This window comes from Mustela nivalis, assembly GCF_964662115.1.
Source record: "Mustela nivalis genome assembly, chromosome: 10".
NCBI lineage: Eukaryota > Metazoa > Chordata > Mammalia > Carnivora > Mustelidae > Mustela > Mustela nivalis.
In genome coordinates, this window is record NC_139029.1 from 75,951,177 (window position 1) to 75,971,461 (window position 20,285).

General features: G+C 37.7%; 1 protein-coding gene across 2 annotated transcripts in view; it reads left to right on the forward strand.

Annotated features, from left to right (window-relative positions):
* LOC309843305 (protein SPO16 homolog) overlaps positions 1-20,285 on the forward strand; it is a 32,754-nt gene that overhangs the window by 11,932 nt on the left and 537 nt on the right. For both annotated transcript variants that reach the window (XM_082688689.1, XM_082688690.1), the window contains exons 2-5: positions 12,287-12,398; positions 17,101-17,194; positions 19,303-19,471; positions 19,854-19,932. In XM_082688689.1, coding sequence (XP_082544815.1) covers positions 12,330-12,398; positions 17,101-17,194; positions 19,303-19,471; positions 19,854-19,932 — 411 coding nt within the window. In that variant the 5' untranslated portion in view covers positions 12,287-12,329. The remainder of the gene's footprint in view (positions 1-12,286; positions 12,399-17,100; positions 17,195-19,302; positions 19,472-19,853; positions 19,933-20,285) is intronic.

The following is a 20,285-nucleotide window of genomic DNA, read 5'->3' on the forward strand; positions in this document are numbered from 1 at the left end:
AAGGTAATTGTGGGATAGTATTTGTCTGAGAAGGTTTTCTAGATTGAGATGGGAAGTTTGCATATGCAGGGATTAGAGGGAGTATTTTAATGAGAAACCTGAGAGAATTTTGGAAGAGTTTAGAATAAGGATGGTATATATAAATGACATCAATGGAAGTAAAAGGAATTAATCAAAATACCATATGCTTCTTATCTCAAATGGCACATTGACCTCATTTGTTTATCTTTTCTTCTTCTCCATACATTTGAAATGATAGTAAGGATTTTTCAAATTAGCAAACTATTAATAAGGAAAGAGTAAAGTAGCAAGTCAGAAACTTAAATGAGTATGAGGAAACAAAGAGAGGAATGGTAATCAGTTTGGTTATAAAAGAAAGTTATCTGAGTGCCTACAAAGGGAGAAATTAATGAGAAGAGAGGACCTTTGACTCATGGACAAGAGGCTGAGTACTGTACTTGGAAGCATCAGGTATTGGTGCACCTCAAGAGCAGAGTGTGGAAAGAGAAGATTATTGAAAGTTCATAAGGAAATATTATTAGAACTTCCTTGGGTTCTCTTCTCCATCCTGAACATTCAGGAGAATTCATCCTACAATTCTTCTGTGGAGAAGGCTGGAGGTTTGTTTCTGGAGACATTCATCTGGGAAGATGGATTTGGTTATATTGGGCACATCTCTTACCTTATAAGAGATGTCTTCTGTAACCATCCTACATAAATCAGTAGCCTCCAGCACTCATTCTCCATGTACTCTGACTTATTTTTCTCCATGGCACACATTGCTCCCTTCCATCACTCTCTCCTTATCACCTATATTTGTCTTTTTTTTTTTAATTGCTGGAATCATCTGACTAGAACAGAAGCTTCATGAGGGTGGAGATTTGTTTGTTTTGTTCACTGTTGTGTCCATATTCCCTATCATATCAAATACATAAATATTTTTAGTAATAAATACATAAGTAAGAACAATTAAGGATCACTAGAAATTTGAGGGAAACTTCTGACATGAAAAGTAGATTAAAGAATCAATAAAAGAGGTATGTAGAAAGCTGAGACAATGTGGACAACAGAAGAAAACTTTTAAAAAGAGTAGTTAGTTACCTCAGAGTGATGAGAGATACTGAATTCATAAAACAAAGGGATGCCATGAAGAAGAGTGATTGAAGAATAAGAACTACTAACAAAAAATATATATATACATGTGGTAGTTTAAATTTTAAAAAATAAAACTCTTGGCTTCCGGTTTCTAGTCCAGCATGTAAAGAGCATGGGAACTACTAATTCCATCCTAACAAGTAAAATGCTGAACAAACTGAAAAATCAACGACTCAAATCTGTCAGAGAAGTGAGGTCACAGGGTAAACTTCTGTGCCCCAAATTGTAGAGATAGAAGGATTGATAATGAAGAATCACTTACTGGAGCAGAAATCAATAACCAGGAACCTCTGCAGATACCAGTACTGGGATGGGATGGGAAAACCTAAAGTATAATTGAAGAATTGCCAGGAGGCACTGTGTCAATAAGTGGGGAGACCCACTAATTAGGGTGCCCTGCCTTAATATGAGCTGTCCAAGCAGAATCCCATCGACGAGGTGGTTTAAACAACAGACATTTATTCTCTCACAGTTCTGGAGGCCTGAAGTCCTAAGATGGGGGAGCCATCCTGGATGGATTCTGGTGAGAACTTTCATCCTAGCTTGCAGACAGTGGGCCTCTTTTTTGCTGTAGAATCTCTTAAGGGCACTGATCCCATCATGAGGGCCCCACTGTTGACTTCACCTCATCAAAGCCTGATTATCTCCCAAAGGACCCATTTTGAAATACCATCATATGTGGGACTAGGGCTTCATTGTATGATTTTGGTGGAACATCATTCAGTCCATAGCAGGCCCCCACACTTTTGTGAGTTCTACCTCTGGGAGCACTACCAGCTTCTCACAGTGAATGTTGAAGAAAAATTCTTTTGTGCTTCTGGCAGGGGAAGAATAAAAAATTTTTGAAATATGTGAGAGCATCCTGTTCTTTAAAATTCTGACTTCAAGATAGGGCACCTGAGTGGTTCAGTTGGTTAAACATATGATTCTTGATTTCAGATCAAGTCATGATTCCAGGGTTGTGAGATCAAGCCCTGCTTTGAGCCCTGTGCTGGAGGTGGAGCCTGCTTAAGACTCTCTCCTTCTCTCTCTCAAAATAAATAAATAAATAAAATAAGTAAAATAAAATAACTAAAAAAAAGTCTTCCCTCAAGAGAAGCTACTTTACCAGAACCTAACCCTCTTGGTATTTTCTCATAGACTAATCAGTATGGGTAAAGGGAAATACCAGTGTTAGCCTGCTCAAGCATCCTGTCCCACCTAAACAGGGGGAAAAAATCTGAGAAACACTAGTGAAATTCACAGCTTAGCAGTGCAGGCTCCTGAAAAAACTGAGATGTAATAGTAGGACTATAGAATCCTCCTCCCTTTATACCTTACCGCCGTGTCAGCAAAAGCCTGTGTACCAGTTTCTTTTACCAAATAGGTCATGTTAGGCTTTCAACAAAAAACTAAGGCATACTAAAAGGGAGAAAACATAATTTGAAGAGACTGCATCAGAGTCAGGCCAAGATATAACAGGGATGTTGGAATTATCAGACTAGGAATTTTAAACAACTGTAATGGCTACATGGGAGGATGTAATGGAAAAAGTAGACAATATAACAAGAACAGATGGATAGTGTAAGCAGAGAGATGGAAATTGTAAGAAAGAATAAAAAAAGATGTGTTAGAAATAAAAGAGAATGTAACAGAAAAAAAACAGAAAAAATGCATCTGGTGGACTCATTAGTAGAATTGACACAGCTGAGGAAAGAATCTCAGAGCTTGAGAATATGCTAATAGAAACTTCCAAAACTGAAAAGGAAAGAGAAAAAAGACTGCAAAAACTGAGCAAAATATCCAGGAACTGTGGGATGATTGTAAGTGTAACATATGTGTAATGTGAATACCAAAAAGAGAAGAAAGAGAAAGAAACAGAAGAAATTTTTGAAGCAGTGACTAAGAATTTCCATTTCCCCAAATTAATGCCAGACACTAAACCACAGATCGAGGAATCTCAGGGAACACCAAGGATGATAAATGACAAAACAACAACAAAACAAAACCCCATCTGGACATATCATACTCAAACTACAGAAAATCAAAGATAAGGAAAAAAAAAAAACCTTTAGAGCTGGTTAGGAAAAATCACCTGGAAAATGAAAAAAAAGAAAGAAAGAAAGAAAGAAAAAAACAGTAGAGAACCAAGATCAAGCTATGAGATCTAATACCCAACTAATAGCAGTTGCAAGGGGGAAAAAAAGAATATTGGGAATATTAAATAAGTATTACAAAGTAGTTTTCTAGAATTGAAAATGAGTATCCAGATTAAAAGGTCTTGCTGAGTACTTAGCACAATGCAGGTAAAAAGATCTACCCAAAGACACATTTGTGTGAAATTTCAGAACGCTAGAGATTAGGAAAGATGCCTAACATTAAGGTATTAAAAAAGCTTCTGGATAAAACAAATGAAAAATGAATCACTTACAGAGAAGGAATATGAATTAGCATGAAATGTGCACAGCTACATGGGTTATCTAGAAAACAACAGAGTAATATTTATAAAGTTCTGAAAGAAAACATATAGGATACACAGGCACAAACATATATAAATACATGTATAAATATTTATAAATACCAATCAAATATGTAGATAGGATAAAAATTTTCAAATATTCAAGGGCTCAAATTACATGTGTTTATATTATTTATTTGCTGCACATACTCTTTTTAAGGGAACTTCTAAAGAATGTTCAGTGAAACAAAAAAATAAATCAAGGAAAGGGAAACATGGCTTCTAACACAGGAGAGAGGTCATGGGAAGTCCCAGAATGACAGCTAGTAAGTCAGAGAAATATCCAGTTTATATCTGCAGAAATGAGAAGGGATCTCTAGGGAGACAACTGCATAATATTCCAGTGTTTGTATGTATGTATGTGTGTGTGTATGTGTGTGTATACCACATCTTTATCCATTCTTCTGTTGATGGACATCTAGGCTCTTGTCCACTCTCCGGACAGTGGACAAAAAATAGTTTGGCTATCGTGGACACTGCTGCTATAAACGTTCAGGTGCACATGCCCTGTTGGATCACTACATTTGTATCTTTGGGGTAAATGCCAAGTAGTGCAATAAATAATAGAAAAATGGTCTTTTTTCCATTGTACATTTTTTCCCTTTTTGTTGAAGAGTAGTTGGCCATAGAGTTGAGGGTCTATTTTTGGGCTCTCTATTCTGTTCCATTGATCTATGTGTCTGTTTTTCTGCCAGTACAATACTGTCTTGATGATGACTTCTGTGTAATAGAACTTGAAGTCTGGAATTGTGATGCCACCAGCTTTGCTTTTCTTTTTCAGCATTCCTCTGGCTATTCAGGGTCTTTTCTGGCTCCATACAAATTTTAGGATTATTTGTTCCATTTCTTTGAAAAAAGTTGATGGTATTTTGATAGGGATTGCATTAGATGGGTAGATTGCTCTAGGTAGCATAGACATTTTCACAATATTTGTTCTTCCAATCCATGAGCATGGAACGTTCCTCCATTCTTGGTGTCTTCCTCAATTTCTTTCATCAATATTCTATAGCTTTCTGAGTACAGATTCTTTGCCTCTTTGGTTAGATTTATTCCTAGGTATTTTACGGTTTGGGGTGTAATTGTAAATGGGATTGATTCCTTAATTTCTCTTTCTTCTGTCTTATTGTTGGTGTATATAAATACAGCTGATTTCTGTGCACTGATTTGATATCTGGACACTTTACTGAATTCCTGTATAAGTCCTAGCAGTTTTGGGGCAGTCTTTAGGGTTTTCCACATAAAGTATCATATCATCTGCAAAGAGTGAAAGTTTGACTTCGTCTTTGCTGATTTGGATGCCTTTTATTTCTTTTTGTTGTCTGCTGAGGCTAGGACTTCTAGTACTATGTCGAATAGCAGTGGTGATAATGGACAGCCCTGCTGTGTTCCTGACTTCAGGGGGAAAGCTCTCAGTTTTTCCCCATTGAGATTGATACTCGCTGTGGATTTTTCATAGATGGCTTTGATGATATTGAGGTATGTACCCTCTATCCCTACACTCTGAAGAGTTTTGGTCAAGAAAGGATACTGTACTTTGTCAGATGCCTTTTCAGCATCTATTGAGAGTATCATATGGTTCTTATTCTTTCTGTTATTAATGTATTGTATCACATTGATTGATTTGTGGATGTTGAACCGAACTTGCAGCCCAGGAATAAATCCCATGTGGTCGTGGTGAATAATCCTATTAATATACTGTTGGATCCTGCTGGCTAGAATTTTATTTTTATTTTTTTTTAAAGATTTTACTTATTTATTTGACACAGAGAAAGAGTCACAAGTAGGCAGAGAGGCAGGCAGAGAGAGAGGGGGAAGCAGACTCCCTGCTGAGCAGAGAGCCCGGGGCTCCATCCTAGGACCCTGAGATCATGACCTGAGCAGAAGGCAGAGGCTTTAACCCACTGAGCCACCCAGGCATCCTGTTAGCTAGTATTTTGGTGAGAATTTTTGCATATGTGTTCATCAAGGATATTGGTCTGTAATTCTCCTTTTTGATGGGATCTTTTCTGGTTTTGGGATCAAGGTAATGCTGACCTCATAAAATGAGTTTGGAAGTTTTCCTTCCATTTGTATTTTTTGGAACAGTTTCAGGAGAATAGGTATTAATTATTTTTTAACTGTTTGGTAGAATTCCCTTGGGAAGATGTCTGGCACTGGGGACTTGGGAGATTTTTGATTACCATTTCAATTTCCTTACTGGTTATGAGTCTGTTCAGGTTTTCTATTTCTTCCTGGTTTAGTTTTGGTACTTTATAGTCTCTAGGAATTCATCCATTTCTTCCAGATTGTCTAATTTGCTGGTGCATAAGTTGCTCATAATACGTTCTTACAATTGTTTATTTATTCAGTGTTGGTTTTGATCTCTTCTCTTTCATTCATTCTCTTTTCTTCTTGGTAAGTCTGGACAGGAGTTTATCTGTCTTATTAATTATTTCAAAGAACCACTTTCTAGTTTTGTTGGCCTGCTCTACTGTTCTTTTGGTTTCTATTTCATTGATTTCTGCTCTTATCTTTATTATTTATCTTCTCCTGCTGGGTTTAGGCTTTCTTTCCTGTTATTTCTCCAGCTCCTTTAGGTGTAGGGTTAGGTTGTGTATTTGAGACCTTTCTTGTTTCTTGAAAAAGGCTTGTAGCGCTATATACTTTCCTCTTAGGACTGCCTTTGCTGCATCCCAAAGATTTTGAACAGTTGTGTTTTCATTTTCATATGCTTCCATGAATTTTTTACATTTTTCTTTAATTTCTTGGTTGACTCATTCATTCTTTAGTAGGATGATCTTTAGCTTCCATGTATTTGGGTTCTTTCCAACTTTCCTCTTGTGATTGAGTTCAAGTTTCAGAGCATTGTGGTCTGAAAATATGCAGGGAATGATCCCAGTCTTTTGCTACCAGTTGAGACCTGATTTGTGACCCAGGATATCTATTCTTGAGAATGTTCCATTTGCACTAGAGAAGAATGTGTATTCTGTTGCTTTGGGATGGGATGTTCTGAATATATCTGTGATGTCCATCTGTTCCAGTGTGTCATTTAAAACCTTTATATTCTTGTTGATCTTTTGCTTAGACGATCTGTCCATTTCAGTGACAGGGGTGTTAAAGTCCCTTACTATTACTGTACTATTGTTGCTATGTTTTTTTATTTTATTATTTGGCTTATATAATTGACTGCTCCCGTGTTAGGGGCATAGATATTTAAAATTGTTAGATCTTCTTGTTGGACAGACCCTTTGAGTATGATATAGTGACTTTCCTCATCTCTTATTATAGTCTTCAGTTTTAAAGATTTTATTTATTTATTTGACAGAGATCACAAGTAGGCAGAGAGACAGGCAGAGAGAGAGAGGAGGAAGCAAGCTCCCTGCCAAGCAGAGAGTCCAATGCGGGACTCGGTCCCAGGAACCTGAGATCGTGACCTGAGCCGAAGGCAGAGGCTTAACCCACTGAGCCACCCAGGCGCCCTATAGTCTTCAGTTTAAAATCCAATTTGTCTGATAAAAGGATTGCCACCCCAGCTTTCTTTTGATGTCCATTAGCATGGTAAATGGCTTTCCACCCCACCACTTTAAATCTGGAGGTGTCTTTGGTTCTAAAATGAGTCTTTTGCAGACAGCATATCAGTGGGTCTTATTTTTTTATCCATTCTGATACCTGTGTCTTTTGATTGGGGCATTTAGCCCATTTACATTCAGGGTAACTATTGAAAGATGAATTTAGTGCTATTGTATTGCCTGTAATGTACTGTATGTTGTCCCTGTTCCTTTCTGGTCTTATTACTTTTAGGCTCTCTCTTCGCTTAGAGGACCCCTTTCAATATTTCTGTAGGGCTGGTTTGGTATTTGTAAATTCTTTCAGTTTTTGTTTGTCGTGGAAGCTTTTTATCTCTCCTATTTTTTTTAAAGATTTTATTTATTTATTTGACAGAGAGACAGAGAGAGAACACAAGAGGGGGAGTGAGAGAGGGAGAAGCAGGCTTCCCACTGACCAGGAAGCCCAATGGGGGGCTTGATCCCAGGACCTTGGGATCATGACCTGAGCTGAAGGCAGACGTTTAATGACTGAGCCTCCCAGGTGCCCCATTTCTCCTTCTATTTTCAGTGACAGCCTAGCTGGGTATAGTATTCTTGGCTGCATATTTTTCTCGTTTATTGCTCTGAATATATCATGCCAGTCCATCTGGCCTGCCAGGTCTCTGTGGATAGGCCTGCTGCCAGTCTAATATTCCTACCATTGTAGGTTACAGATCTCTTTGTTCCTGAGCTGCTTTCAGGATTTTTTGTTGTTGTTGTCTCTGAGACTTGTAAGTTTTACTGTTAGATAACAGGGTGTTAACCTATTTTTATTGATTTTTGAGGGGGATTCTCTGTGCCTCCAGGATTTTGATGCCTATTTCCGTCCCCAAATTAGGGAAGTTCTTCATTTTAATTTGCTCCAATATTCCTTCTGCTCCTCTTTTGTTCTCCTTCTGGGATCCCAGTAATTCTGATATTGTTTCGTCTTGTGGTACCACTTATCTCTCAAATTCTTCCCTCATGATTTGGTAGTTGTTTATCTCTCTTTATCTCAGCTTCTTTATTCTTTATCATCTTGTCTTCTATATCACTAATTCTCTCTTCTGCCTCATTTACTCTGCAGTAAGAGCCTCCATTTTTTATTGAACTTCATTAATAGACTTTTTGATCCCAACTTGGTTAGATTTTAGTTCTTTTATTTCTCCAGAAAAGTATTCTCTAGTATCATCTATGCTTTTTTCAAGCTTAGCTAATATCTTTATAATTCTCATTCTTAACTCTATTTCTGACATCTTACCAATGTCCTTACTGATTAGGTCCCTGGCAGTCGGTACTCCTTCTTGTTCTTTTTTTTTTTTTTTGCAGTGAGTTTTTCTGTTTTGTCCTTTTGTCCAGAGAAGAATAGATGAATGAGAGAGAAAAATGGTAAAAGGATAACAAAGACTCCAGAAAAATATACACTAAATAAATCAGAAGAGACCCACAACTGGTAGAAGAAAGGAAAGTAAAGAGGAAAAGAATATGAACAGGCTGGTGAATAGAATGGAACCACACACTAGATTTTGGGTGTATTTTGATCTTTTAGAAGAAACTGCCTCACAAAATTTTAAAGATATACATATATATATGTATATATATATAGGTAAATACAATGAAGGGATGGAATATGACAGTAAAGATGAAAATTAAAAAAGATTTTAAAAGAGGAATTGATGAGAAGTTGGTTGAAAAAAGAAAGAAAGAGAAAAAAAAAAGGAGAGAATGTGATCAGGCAGGAGACTAGATTAAAGCCATACAGTAGATTTAGGGTATATTTTGGTCTGTTAGAAGAAACTGTATCCCCAAATTAAAACAAACACACACACATAGAAAAAATAAGGTTAAATACAACGCACGGGTAGAATATGATTGTAAAAATGAAAATTAAAACAGATTTTTAAAAAATGTATTGATAAGATGTTGGTTAAAATAGGAAAATGGAGGGGCGCCTGGGTAGCTCAGTGGGTTAAAGCCTCTGCCTTTGGCTCAGGTCATGATCTCAGGGTCCTGGGATCAAGTCCCGCATCAGGCTCTCTGCTCAGCAGGGAGCCTGCTTCCCTTCCTCTCTCTGCCTGCTTGTGATCTCTGTCAATAAAAAATAAAAAATCTTTTTTTTTAAGATTTTATTTATTTATTTGACTGAGAGAGATTACAAGTAGGCAGAGAGGCAGGCAGAGAGAGAGAGGAGGAAGCAGGCTGAGCAGAGAGCCTGATGAGGGACTTGATCCCAGGACCCTGAGATCATGACCTGAGCCGAAGGCAGCGGCTTAACCCACTGAGCCACCCAGGCACCCCAAAAAATAAAAAATCTTAAAAAAAAACAAAAAACACCTCTCTCCTTTAAAAAAAAAAAAAAAAAGGAAAATGGAAAAATAAGAAAAAAGAAAATTAAAACTTTTTACCTTTGACAGACTAAAGTATCATGGGAAAAAAAGCCATGAATTCTATGTGCTGTATTCCCCTAGCACTGGAGTTTTGCAGTTCTCATTGATTGGTAACCTTGTTCTTGGCTGAATGTTCTTGCTGATACTCTGGGGGCAGGGCCTGTTGCTATGATTCCAAGGTGTAATTTCACTGCCCTTTCTAGGAGGCAGGATAAGTAATCTGCTCAGTTTTGCTCTCAGTAGCTTTTGTTCCCTGAATACTTTCTGTTCAGCTTTGGAGGATGAGAATGAAAGTGGTGGCCTCTCAGTCTCTGGCCTGGAGGAGCTGAAAGCTCAGGGTCCCATTCCTTAGTGTGCCTTCAGAGAAAAGCAGTCACTCCTCTATCTCTGGTCTCTGGCTGCACTCTGTGCTCACCCAGCCTGTGACTGAGCATTCCTATCTCTGGCATATGGCACCGTTTGGAGTCTCCAAACCCTGCCAATTCCTGCAGTGCACTCCTGTGCCACTCTTCCTGGTGGAGGAAGTGGTGGGGGTCTCCCCAGATCTGCACTTTTGGGGTCCTTGCTCAAAGAGCAGTGGCCCGACTTTGCCAGGGATCATGGTTTATGGCAACCCTGAATTGAGAGCCCACTCCTTGGCTTTGTCTTTGCAGCCAGCTTCCCTGTTCTGATACCTGGGAGCTCTGCCACACTCAGGCACCCTCAGTCTTTCTGTGATCCTGAAGGTCCTGAGACACATTGTCCCTGCAAGGACTCCATCCCCCACTTAGCCTCTGAGCAATGTCCCTCAGTGAGGTGGACTTCTAAAAGTTCTGATTTTGTGCTCTGCTGCTCGATCACTTGCCAGGAGCCGGCTGATGGAGGCTTCCTCCCCCCGAGGTCTGTCTTCCTGTATATAACCTTGAATTCACTTCTCTGCACATCCAACCTTCCAGAAAGTGGTCACTTTTCTATTCATAGAATTGCTGCTATTCTTTTCTTCAATCTCCTATTGAGTTTGTAGGTGTTCAGAATGGTTTGATAACTATCTAGCTGAATTCCTGGGAGTAGAGGAAATTTAGGTCTTCTACTTCTCTGCCATCTTGCTCTATCATTTTGTGTTGTTCTTGCCCAGAATACTCTTCCTTCCTTTAGTATAACATTTCTTAAAGTATGGTCCCCAGACAGGCATTAACAGTACCAACAGAAATACACATATGTCGGCCCCACCTCTCAACTATCTTTTCAAGGATGTTTGTGTAATGAATAATTTTGTAGGTTAGAGATAGTATTTTGCTCTAGAGCACAGGGAAGGTTTGATTGCAGCCCATTATAAAAATTAGGGATTTCTAAACTCAGGGTTCCTCTCCTATAATACAACTCACTGTTTCTGCTGATATTACCTGGCCTTTGCCCCATAACTGTGTGGGAATTGGACTTGGGGGATTGCTGCAAGAGAATGAGGATACTGGGGTGCCTGGGTGGCAGAGTCAGTTAAGCATTCGACTCTTGATTTTGGCTCGGGTCATGATCTCAGGGCTGTGAGATTGACCCTCATGTTGGGCCTGTACTCAATCGGGAGTATACTTGAGATTCTCTCTCTCCTTCTCCCCATCTCTCCATGTTCTCTGTCTCGCTGTAAAAAAATAAATCTTTAAAAAATAGAGAGAATGAGATTACTTCTCTTGCTGTGAGTTAAAAAACAAGTAAAAAACCATTCTTTGTCCTCTGATCCAAGAGTCTTATGTTTTTTGTTATATCCATGAAACTCTGGGCAGGCTAACTTCTTTTTAGCTTACAAATACAATAAAACCACAGACCTTTGACAGTTCTTGACACAAGTCTTCTTTTATGAAGTTAGTGCCTTGAAATGGGAGCCATTTCTTTTAGTAATTGTTAATAGAGTTAGATAACAAAAATTCAACTAAGTAAATTTAAAAATCAGATTGGCTTCATTCAGTGAATCATGAATTGGGCAACATCCCAATTAGCAAGGGAAAGGAGCTCCACCAAGCTGTAGAAAAAGGAGGTTTTATTTATTTTTTATTTATATTTATTATTTTTTAAAGATTTTATTTATTTATTTGACAGAGAGAGATCACAAGTAGGCAGAGAGGCAGGCAGAGAGAGAGAGAGGAGGAAGCAGGCTCCCTGCTGAGCAGAGAGCCTGATGAGGGACTCGATCCCAGGACCCTGAGATCATGACCTGAGCCGAAGGCAGTGGCTTAACCCACTGAGCCACCCAGGCGCCCAAAAGGGAGGTTTTAAAGAAAGATGGAAAAAAGAAATTATTTGCAAAGAATGCCTTGTTTCAGACAAGGTCACCTTCCTGAGGGAAGGGTAGGGGTTTATTGGGTGGATTATTTATTTCTTTAGTGCTAACCAGGTAATTTGGTGTTAACTTGTTAAAGGTTACATACATTCAAGGGGGTTGAAACCATAGTTAGGTTAGGTATACATTTTGGTTTACTGATGTGGAGTTAGCACAAGTGACTACATTTAGGGTGTTCTTTCTCTTTTTTAACAGTAGGAAGCATGGTATTGCATGCAACATGAAGCATGGTATTGAAAAAGCTTAATGTATACAAAGACATATTTTTTAGTGTCAAATTTTAACTTTCAGCTATTCTTTAGCATGTCTCCATTCACCTAGTTTCATTTCTGTTTAATTTTCATTAAAAAAACATTTCTACATAGTCCTGTTTACTCCTTCTTTTTTTCAGATTGTGGCACCACTAGAACCTGGGTTGATCCAGAGACAGACAGATGGCTGAAAATGGCAGAAAAGAAAAAATAAAATGGACAACGACTATTATTATTAGCTCATCTCTTAAGGTAAAGAGGCATTTGGCCATTGATCTTTAATTTAAAAATTAAAAGCAATAGTACAATATTTTTAAAATATCCTTAGCTTGATTTCCAAAGTTCTGTGGATTCACAAGTACATAAACTAAATGTATTTTAAAGATAAATTTTAAACTTTACTGCATCCATTTTCAAATCCTACTTCTCTAAATATTTGAAGGCTGGAAATTTTTTATGGTTTTTTCTCTGTAAGTCTGTTCTAATAGAGATATTAAAGGATTCGAGAAACAATAAAATGCACATTAATGTTTTGAAGAAATAAACCACAGAAACTGATCTGTGTACCTTAGTGGCATTAGGGGGAAGCTGTCTCCATACAGTTGGGTTGGGGAAGGGATAGGAAGTTGAATGCCTGAAGGCAGTTGGTCAGTCCACAACCACTTTAGCTCCTCAGCCAATAGGATTTCTCCATTGCCTTAGTATTTATCTATGGACACTAGTTATGTCTAGAGGAAGGGGAAATAAATGATTATTCCACAGTAAATATGAGAGAGGCAAGAATAAGACTAAAAATATTTTTTTAATCCATTCTATCCTCCCACTGCTACCTCAAGCAGCACTTTGCCCTATTGGCTTTCGCCATCTAGCTCCATAACACAAACCAGTTTAAGACAGCCTTAAGTCTCATTGGTTTTTTTCTTGCTTCTTTTTGTTAGGTTTCTGGAATTCCTGTTTTTCTCTTAATCCTAAAGTTTTTGAGACTGATACTGAGAGATGGAGCCAGCAATCCACACTGATTTGCCAAGAACAATTACTTCATAATTCGTTTATTATGTTTAACCATCTTGCTTTGCAATTAAAATTTTCATACTGACATTCTTTTAAATTTCCTATCAGATTGAGTACCCTTTCCCATTTCTGTTTTTGTTTGTATTTCCTTTCTTATGAGTAGATTTGGTAGACAGAAACTAGTTTTACACAATATTAATAGGTGTTAAATCTGTAGAAGGAAGTATTGGATTATATTTGGAATGCTTATATGAACATATTTTTATAAGTTTTTTTTTTTAATTTTTTTTTACTGCACTACTCTTAAGAGCCTTTCATATGCCTAAATGCATGGTAAATCCTCAAAAGGAGACAAAGTAATATTAGTGTTTCCCAATATTATTTGAATACAAGAAACATCTTTTAATATTTCATGGGACTAATATTCCATGAAACATGCTTTGGAAAATCTGGTCTTAGCTCCTGGTTATTTTGAAAAATTAATTCTTGAATTCAGCTGGGTTTTTTTTTTTTTTTTAGATTTTATTTATTTGATAGAGACACAGCGAGAGAGGGAACACAAGCAGGGGGAGTGGGAGAGGGAGAAGCAGGCTTCCTGCCAAGCAGGGAGACCAATGTGGGGCTTGATCCCAGGACCCTGGTATCATGACTTGAGCTGAAAGCAGATGCTTAACGACTGAGCCACTCGGGTGCTCCTTGGCTGTTTTTTTCTTGATTCAGTATCTCTATTTTTATCTTTATTATTTTCTTTTATTATTTTTGTCATAATTCTTTTAGTTGGCACCCCAGACAGAGTATGATTTTTAAAAAATTTATTACTTCTTAAAAAAAAGATTTATTTATTTATTTGATGGAGACCACAAGTAGGCAGAGAGGCAGGCAGAGAGAGAGGAGGACCAGGCTCTCTGCTGAGCAGAAAGCCTGACACGGGGCTCGATCCTAGGACCCTGAGATCATGACCTGAGCCGAAGGTAGAGGCTTTAACCGACTGAGCCACCCAGGCACCCCCAAAAATTTATTACTGTTTTTAATTGAAGTATAGTTGACATACAGTATTAACATTTGTTTTCAGTTGTACAGCGTAATGATTTGACAAGCCTTTACATTACTATATATATACTCAACACAGGTGCAGCTACTGATAGAATATGATTGAAATTCATTAATATGGCATATTAATTCATTAATATTGGGTATGGGTCCTTAGGATATGCCAGCAGTTATTCCTAATACCATCTCCAAATTAACTGACTTGTGTACACCTTATACACTTATAAGAATCATACTTTTGGGTCTGGATGCCTCTGCCTTTACTCTTTCTGTCCATGGTCTTCTCACATTTGCCTTCTTCCTTCACTTGTCTGCTTAATAAACTCCTTTCCACTTTAAAGTTTCACTCATATTTTATGAAGCTTTCCTGATTCTTTGACATCTATTATATCCTTTTATACTTTGTAGGGGTTTTTGCCAAAATTCTCAATCTTGTCTTTCATCTCCTTGAACATAGTAAACACTATTTTTAGGCATGTATCTGATGTAACTTCACTATATGAAACAGCCCTTGTGAGCCTGTTTCTATTGCCTATTTTCCCATAGTTCTCTTTCAAGTAATTTTGTCTCTTTGTATGTCTGATTATTTTTGGTTGTGTGTTGGAATTTGTATTTGAAAAATTGTAGAAATAATTTGAGGCCTAGAATAGTGTTCTGTTCCTCTAAGAAGTCTTAATTTTGTAAGAGAATTAAATCCCCAAAGCCCTAAGGGTTGCCCCATAAAATACAGGACATTTAGTTACAACATTTGGGTTTTAAGTAAACAATGAAATTAGAGGAAGTACCTCTCAAATATTGCATGGAAAATCCTTACACTAAAAAAAATGTTGTTTATCTGAAACTCAGATTCAACTGGGTTTTATTTTTATTTGTTAAATCTGGCAATCCAAGCCCTAAAGCAGCTATTGTATGTAATAAATGAACTACAACTAGAATGGTACTAGTTATGTGAGAATTGCAAACACAGTCACTCAAATAATTTTCTTTGTAGTTCGTATGAGGAAACCTGATTGAGAAAGGTTACTCTAGGGAGTGCTTCTGCAAGGTGCTTAGGAGCACTAGTAATACAGTATTACCTAAAGACAATTTCAGGGGTTGAAATGCTTTGAAGCTAGGCTGTAGTCCCTGTGAGAGCTGTTCTACTTTTGTCAGAAGCCGTGTTCAGCCTCTCTCTCCTTCCGTATTGGCAGATATCCTTAGGGAAAAGGTGGCCTAAATGCTGGTCTCATATCTCTGAATTTCTGTGTAGATTTTGACCTTAGAACTTTTCACTATACTGATAGCTCTCTGATGCATTCAAGCACATTTAAAAAATTGTCCAGCTTTTCTAGTTGCCTCAGCAGGTTTGGCCTAAATTACACAGTCTGCCATTGCTGGAATCAATGTATAATTTTAAAACAGCGGAAGAAAACTCATGGGAAGATCCATAGTTGTACTCTAGGTCAGGATCTGTTTGGCACAAAATGCTCTCCTTAGGCTAGAAAAGAAGCATATATTTCATACATAATTCCAGCCTGTATACTTAAAATTCCAGCCTGTGATACACATGTTCTAAAGCAGAATATACAATTAATGTACCTAAGGGATTTTTGTCTACTCTTAGAACAGCCAGCTTGAGTTATAACCAATCAGGAAACACTATTAACCACTTATATCTTAGTGGCTTGGAAAAAAATGATCTGAGTAATTACTTCAGATGGAATAGAATAGGAAATGAGATGATTTTTTAAAAGATTTTGTTTATTTGACAGAGAGCAAGACAGTGAGTACAAGCAGGGGGAGGGGCAGAGGGAGAGGGAGAAGCAGGCTCCCTCCTGAATAGGGAGCCCAATGCAGAACTCGATCCCAGGACCCCAGGATCATGACTGGAGCCGAAGGCAGTCACTTAACCACCTGAGCCACCCAGGCACCCAGAAATGAGATGATTTTTTAAATGGCATTTAAAATATAAGCCTTGTTGCTGTGTTTATACACGTTTTCTGTCTTGTCTAAGGCTTAGGGTGGCTCAGTCAGTTAGGCATCTCTTGGTTTCAGCTCAGGTCATGATCTCAGGGTTGTGAGATGGAGCCCATGTCAGATTCTGTGCTAAGCAGGGAGTCTGTTCGAGATGCTCTCCCTCTCCCTCTGGCCACCTCCCTCCCCACTCATGTGTTCTGTCTCTAAAATAAATAAACACATATTTTTAAAAAGTATAAAATTAGGGACAGCTGGGTTGCTCAGTTAAGTGTCTGCCTTTGGCTCAGGTCATGATCCCATCCTGCTTCGGGCTCCTTGCTCAGTGGAGAGTTTGCGTCTCCCTCTGTTAGCCACACCCCCTGCTTGTGCTCTCTGACAAATAAAATCTAATAAAATCTTAAAATTTAAAAAAAAGTATAAAAGTAACTGTAATATACAGAAATGAATTGGCTGTGTCCTTGTGTTATTCTGTATGTCTGGCACTTAACGGTATTGTGAACCATCTAAGAAACTCACCACCAACCACCTTCCAATTTACATTAATGCACGTCAAAATCTGTCTCCAAGTTGCTTTTTATTTATTTATTTATTTATTTTTATTTTATTATTATTTTTTTTAAAGATTTTATTTATTTATTTATTTGTCAGAGAGAGAGAGAGAGGAGTGAGAGTGAGCACAAGCAGACAGAGTGGTAGGCAGAGGCAGGGGGAGAAGCAGGCTCCCGGCTGAGCAAGGAGCCCGATGCGGGACTCGATCCCAGGACGCTGGGATCATGACCTGAGCTGAAGGCAGCCGCTTAACCAGCTGAGCCACCCAGGCGTCCCTCCAAGTTGCTTTTTAACTAAGTTTGCATTTACTCTCTTATAGTTCTTTAATATTGTCCTTGGATTTGCACTGTTCATTTCCAGACACATCTAAAAAAATTTTTTTTTTTAGAGTTACGAAGTTGCAACTGCTCTAGAAAATCGAAGCCACAAGATTCGGTACTCAGATTCAGTGGAAAATGGATCAATTATCTTTTCTCTTTCTGGTACGGTGTATTTGTTAACTATCTTGATTTAAGCCTCTTATAAAATACATGAGTATAAATTCTAATAGTTGTAGTTCAATCACCAGGTAATAACCTTAAGATATTATCTTTTGTGGGAAGTAAATGTATAACTCCATTACTATTGCAAAAGTAGTGCATGTGGCCAACCACAACATACATTCCTGTTTAGATTATAATTGGGGGCACCTGGGTGGCTCAGTCAGTTAAGCATCCAACTCTTGCTTTTGCTTCAGGTCATGATCTCAGGGTTGTGAGATCAAGCACTGCCTCGGGCTCTGTGCTAGGCATGGAGCCTACTTAAGACCCCCCCAACCCCATTCCCTCTTTAAACAAATGGAAAACTAAAGCTGAACCAGTGGAATCTGGCAAAGGACAGTAAAAACAACATACTTTGGAACTAAGATGCAAGTAGAACAAAGCCATCTCTCCAACAGTCAGTACTTAAAGTGTTACCAGTATTAACAAGGAAGCCAACATCACAACATTGGTCAAAAGCTATTTATAAAAATAATATAGGAGAATGTTTTTTCAGGATTTTGTACAAGAGTTTGCTGAATATAATGGAAACAAATACTAACTAAAAAAAAAAAAAAAAGAACCAAATAGAGACAAATAGAAATTCCTCAAATCATAAAATTGTAAAATACAGGGCTATGGGTAAAATACAGGAAGGAATTAGATTAGGATGTGAGAAGGCTAGGGTGATGGGAAGGGAGCAGCAGCACAGAGCACAGGTTTGTGGTAGGGAAATGACTAAAGTGATAAAAGAAGTGGAAGTGAAGTATTTTACCAGGAGGGTTGCAGATAGAATGGTAACTTTAGCAGAGACTTTGGAAGACAGGCAGATTTCAAAACCTTCTAGAAATAGAACTAATGGCTTAAAGTGATCCAACTTCAAACTCATCCTTCCTGGTTGAATAGAGAGCCCTCTACGGAGAAGTGAAATGTTTTTGATAACTCCTGTGTCCCTTGTCCACTTATATATACTATCTTACTTAATCCTCCCAATAAACCTATGAAAGAATTATTATTACACTTAAAAAAAAAAAAAAGATATTTATTTATTTATTTCACAGAGAGAGAGAGAGAGAGAGAGGGATCAGCAAGGCAGAAAGAGGAGGAAGCAGGCTCCCCACAGAGCAGAGAGCCCGATGTGGGGTTTGATCCCAAGACCCCGGGATCATGACCTGAGCCGAAGGCAGAAGCTTTAACCCACTGAACCACCCAGGCACCCCTATTACAGTCTTATAGATGGGAGAACTTAGGTTCAGGAAGGTTTATATAAACTTCCCAGGTTCATTCAATTAGCATTTAATAATATAATCACTTTACTCAGATTGCCTTCTCTTTTAAAGAGCTATAATTAGATCAAATTTTCCTTCAGGACTATTCTTAAAGGCCTGATACTATTTCAGAAATCCTAGATTATGGGATGCCTGGGTGGCTCAGTTGGTTAAACTTGGTTAAGTGTCTGCTTTCGGCTCAGGTCACAATCCCAGGGTCCTAGGATTGAGTCTCGAATCGGGCTTCTTGGCTCAGCAGGGAGTCTGCTGCTCCTTATCTTTCCACCTGCTTATACTCTGACAGATAAATAAAATCTTAACCAACTGAGCCACCCAGGCGTCCCAGATAAATAAAATCTTAAAAAAAAAAAATCCTAGATTATCTGCTTACAGAGTGTTTTAATTTAATAATAACGTTCTTTACAAAGGTTTCTCTAAGAAATAGTTGAAGGCTCAAGATTTTGATTTCTAGTTTTTAAAAAAGTCATTATAACATACACAAAAAAAACAACTTTTAACTAAAATTAGGCATTACTTTCATTGTTAAGTGCCTTAATTTGAAAATTGTTACTGACCAAAGTTGTTTCCTCTAGAATGTCATACTTTTATATAAAGCATTTCAAAGAATTACCTAAATCATTTTGTAATATAAGAATTTTGTTATAACAAATTCTGTTCCTTACAGGTTTGGGTCCTGGACATTTAGAGCTATATTATAGCTACTTTTGTTGATTCTACAGAGTTTACAAAAAAATTTGCTTATTACAACAAAGTGATGTTTTATATTATGCTCACCTTCCCTAGGACTTGCATTTTTATTGATGGATGCTAAAGAATGCTTTATATCAGCTGAAGAAATATTCCTAGCCAAAATTGAAAAGTTTATTAATATTCACCAAAAGAGTTTTTTGGTTCTGTCTGCTGCCCTCCATGGACCTGAGGAATGGAAACTGATGTTCAGGATTCAGCAGAGGTATGGAAGAATAGTACTATATAGACTTTTCTTAAATCACATGTATTTACTTTAGTTCTTAATCCTTTTCAAGTAGGTGAGTTATTTTGCTAAAAGATAAACACTATAATGTTAACTTGTCATATTTAATAAATTCAGGTTTAATGGCTATTCTAGGAATCAGGGTGACAAGTTTGAGTTCATGCTGATTTCTGAGATTCTTCTACAACACCAAAACAAAAGTGAACACTTTTTAGTCTCTTAAGTTCTGGATATAAAGCCGTATCATATCCTCTGTGGAATAGGGCAGGGCATGACAGACAGTAAGGTTTCTGTCTCCTTTCTGCTTAACAGATGTCTGTGTATGCTATATGATCTATTTAATTTATGAATTATTTTTCAGATTCCTGGGTAGTAACTTACGGATACTTCCAGTACACAACACAGTAAATGCTATTAATCTTATGTGCACTATGGCTAAGGTGAGTCACTAGGAAAATGATGCAAATATAGCACTCATAGATTTTAGGGTTTCTGACTTCAAAATGCACACCCTCTTGAGCAGAATTAACAGATATTCTGCTTCTTTTCCCCTCAGAGAAGTTGCTTTTTCAGCATGCAGTGCAGCTCTTTGAAGCATGAACTCAGCCTTTCTTCTCAATTCACTTCCAGTAGCCACTCCAAGAATGACTAACGTTAGACCAAAAGACCATTTGGCATATATACACTGCATTGGCCCTACTGGTTTCTTAAATCTTCCTTCAAATTCTAAAATATAATTATTGATCAGGTTGTAGTCAAGAACTTTCAAAGTGCAACATACTATTTTATAGAA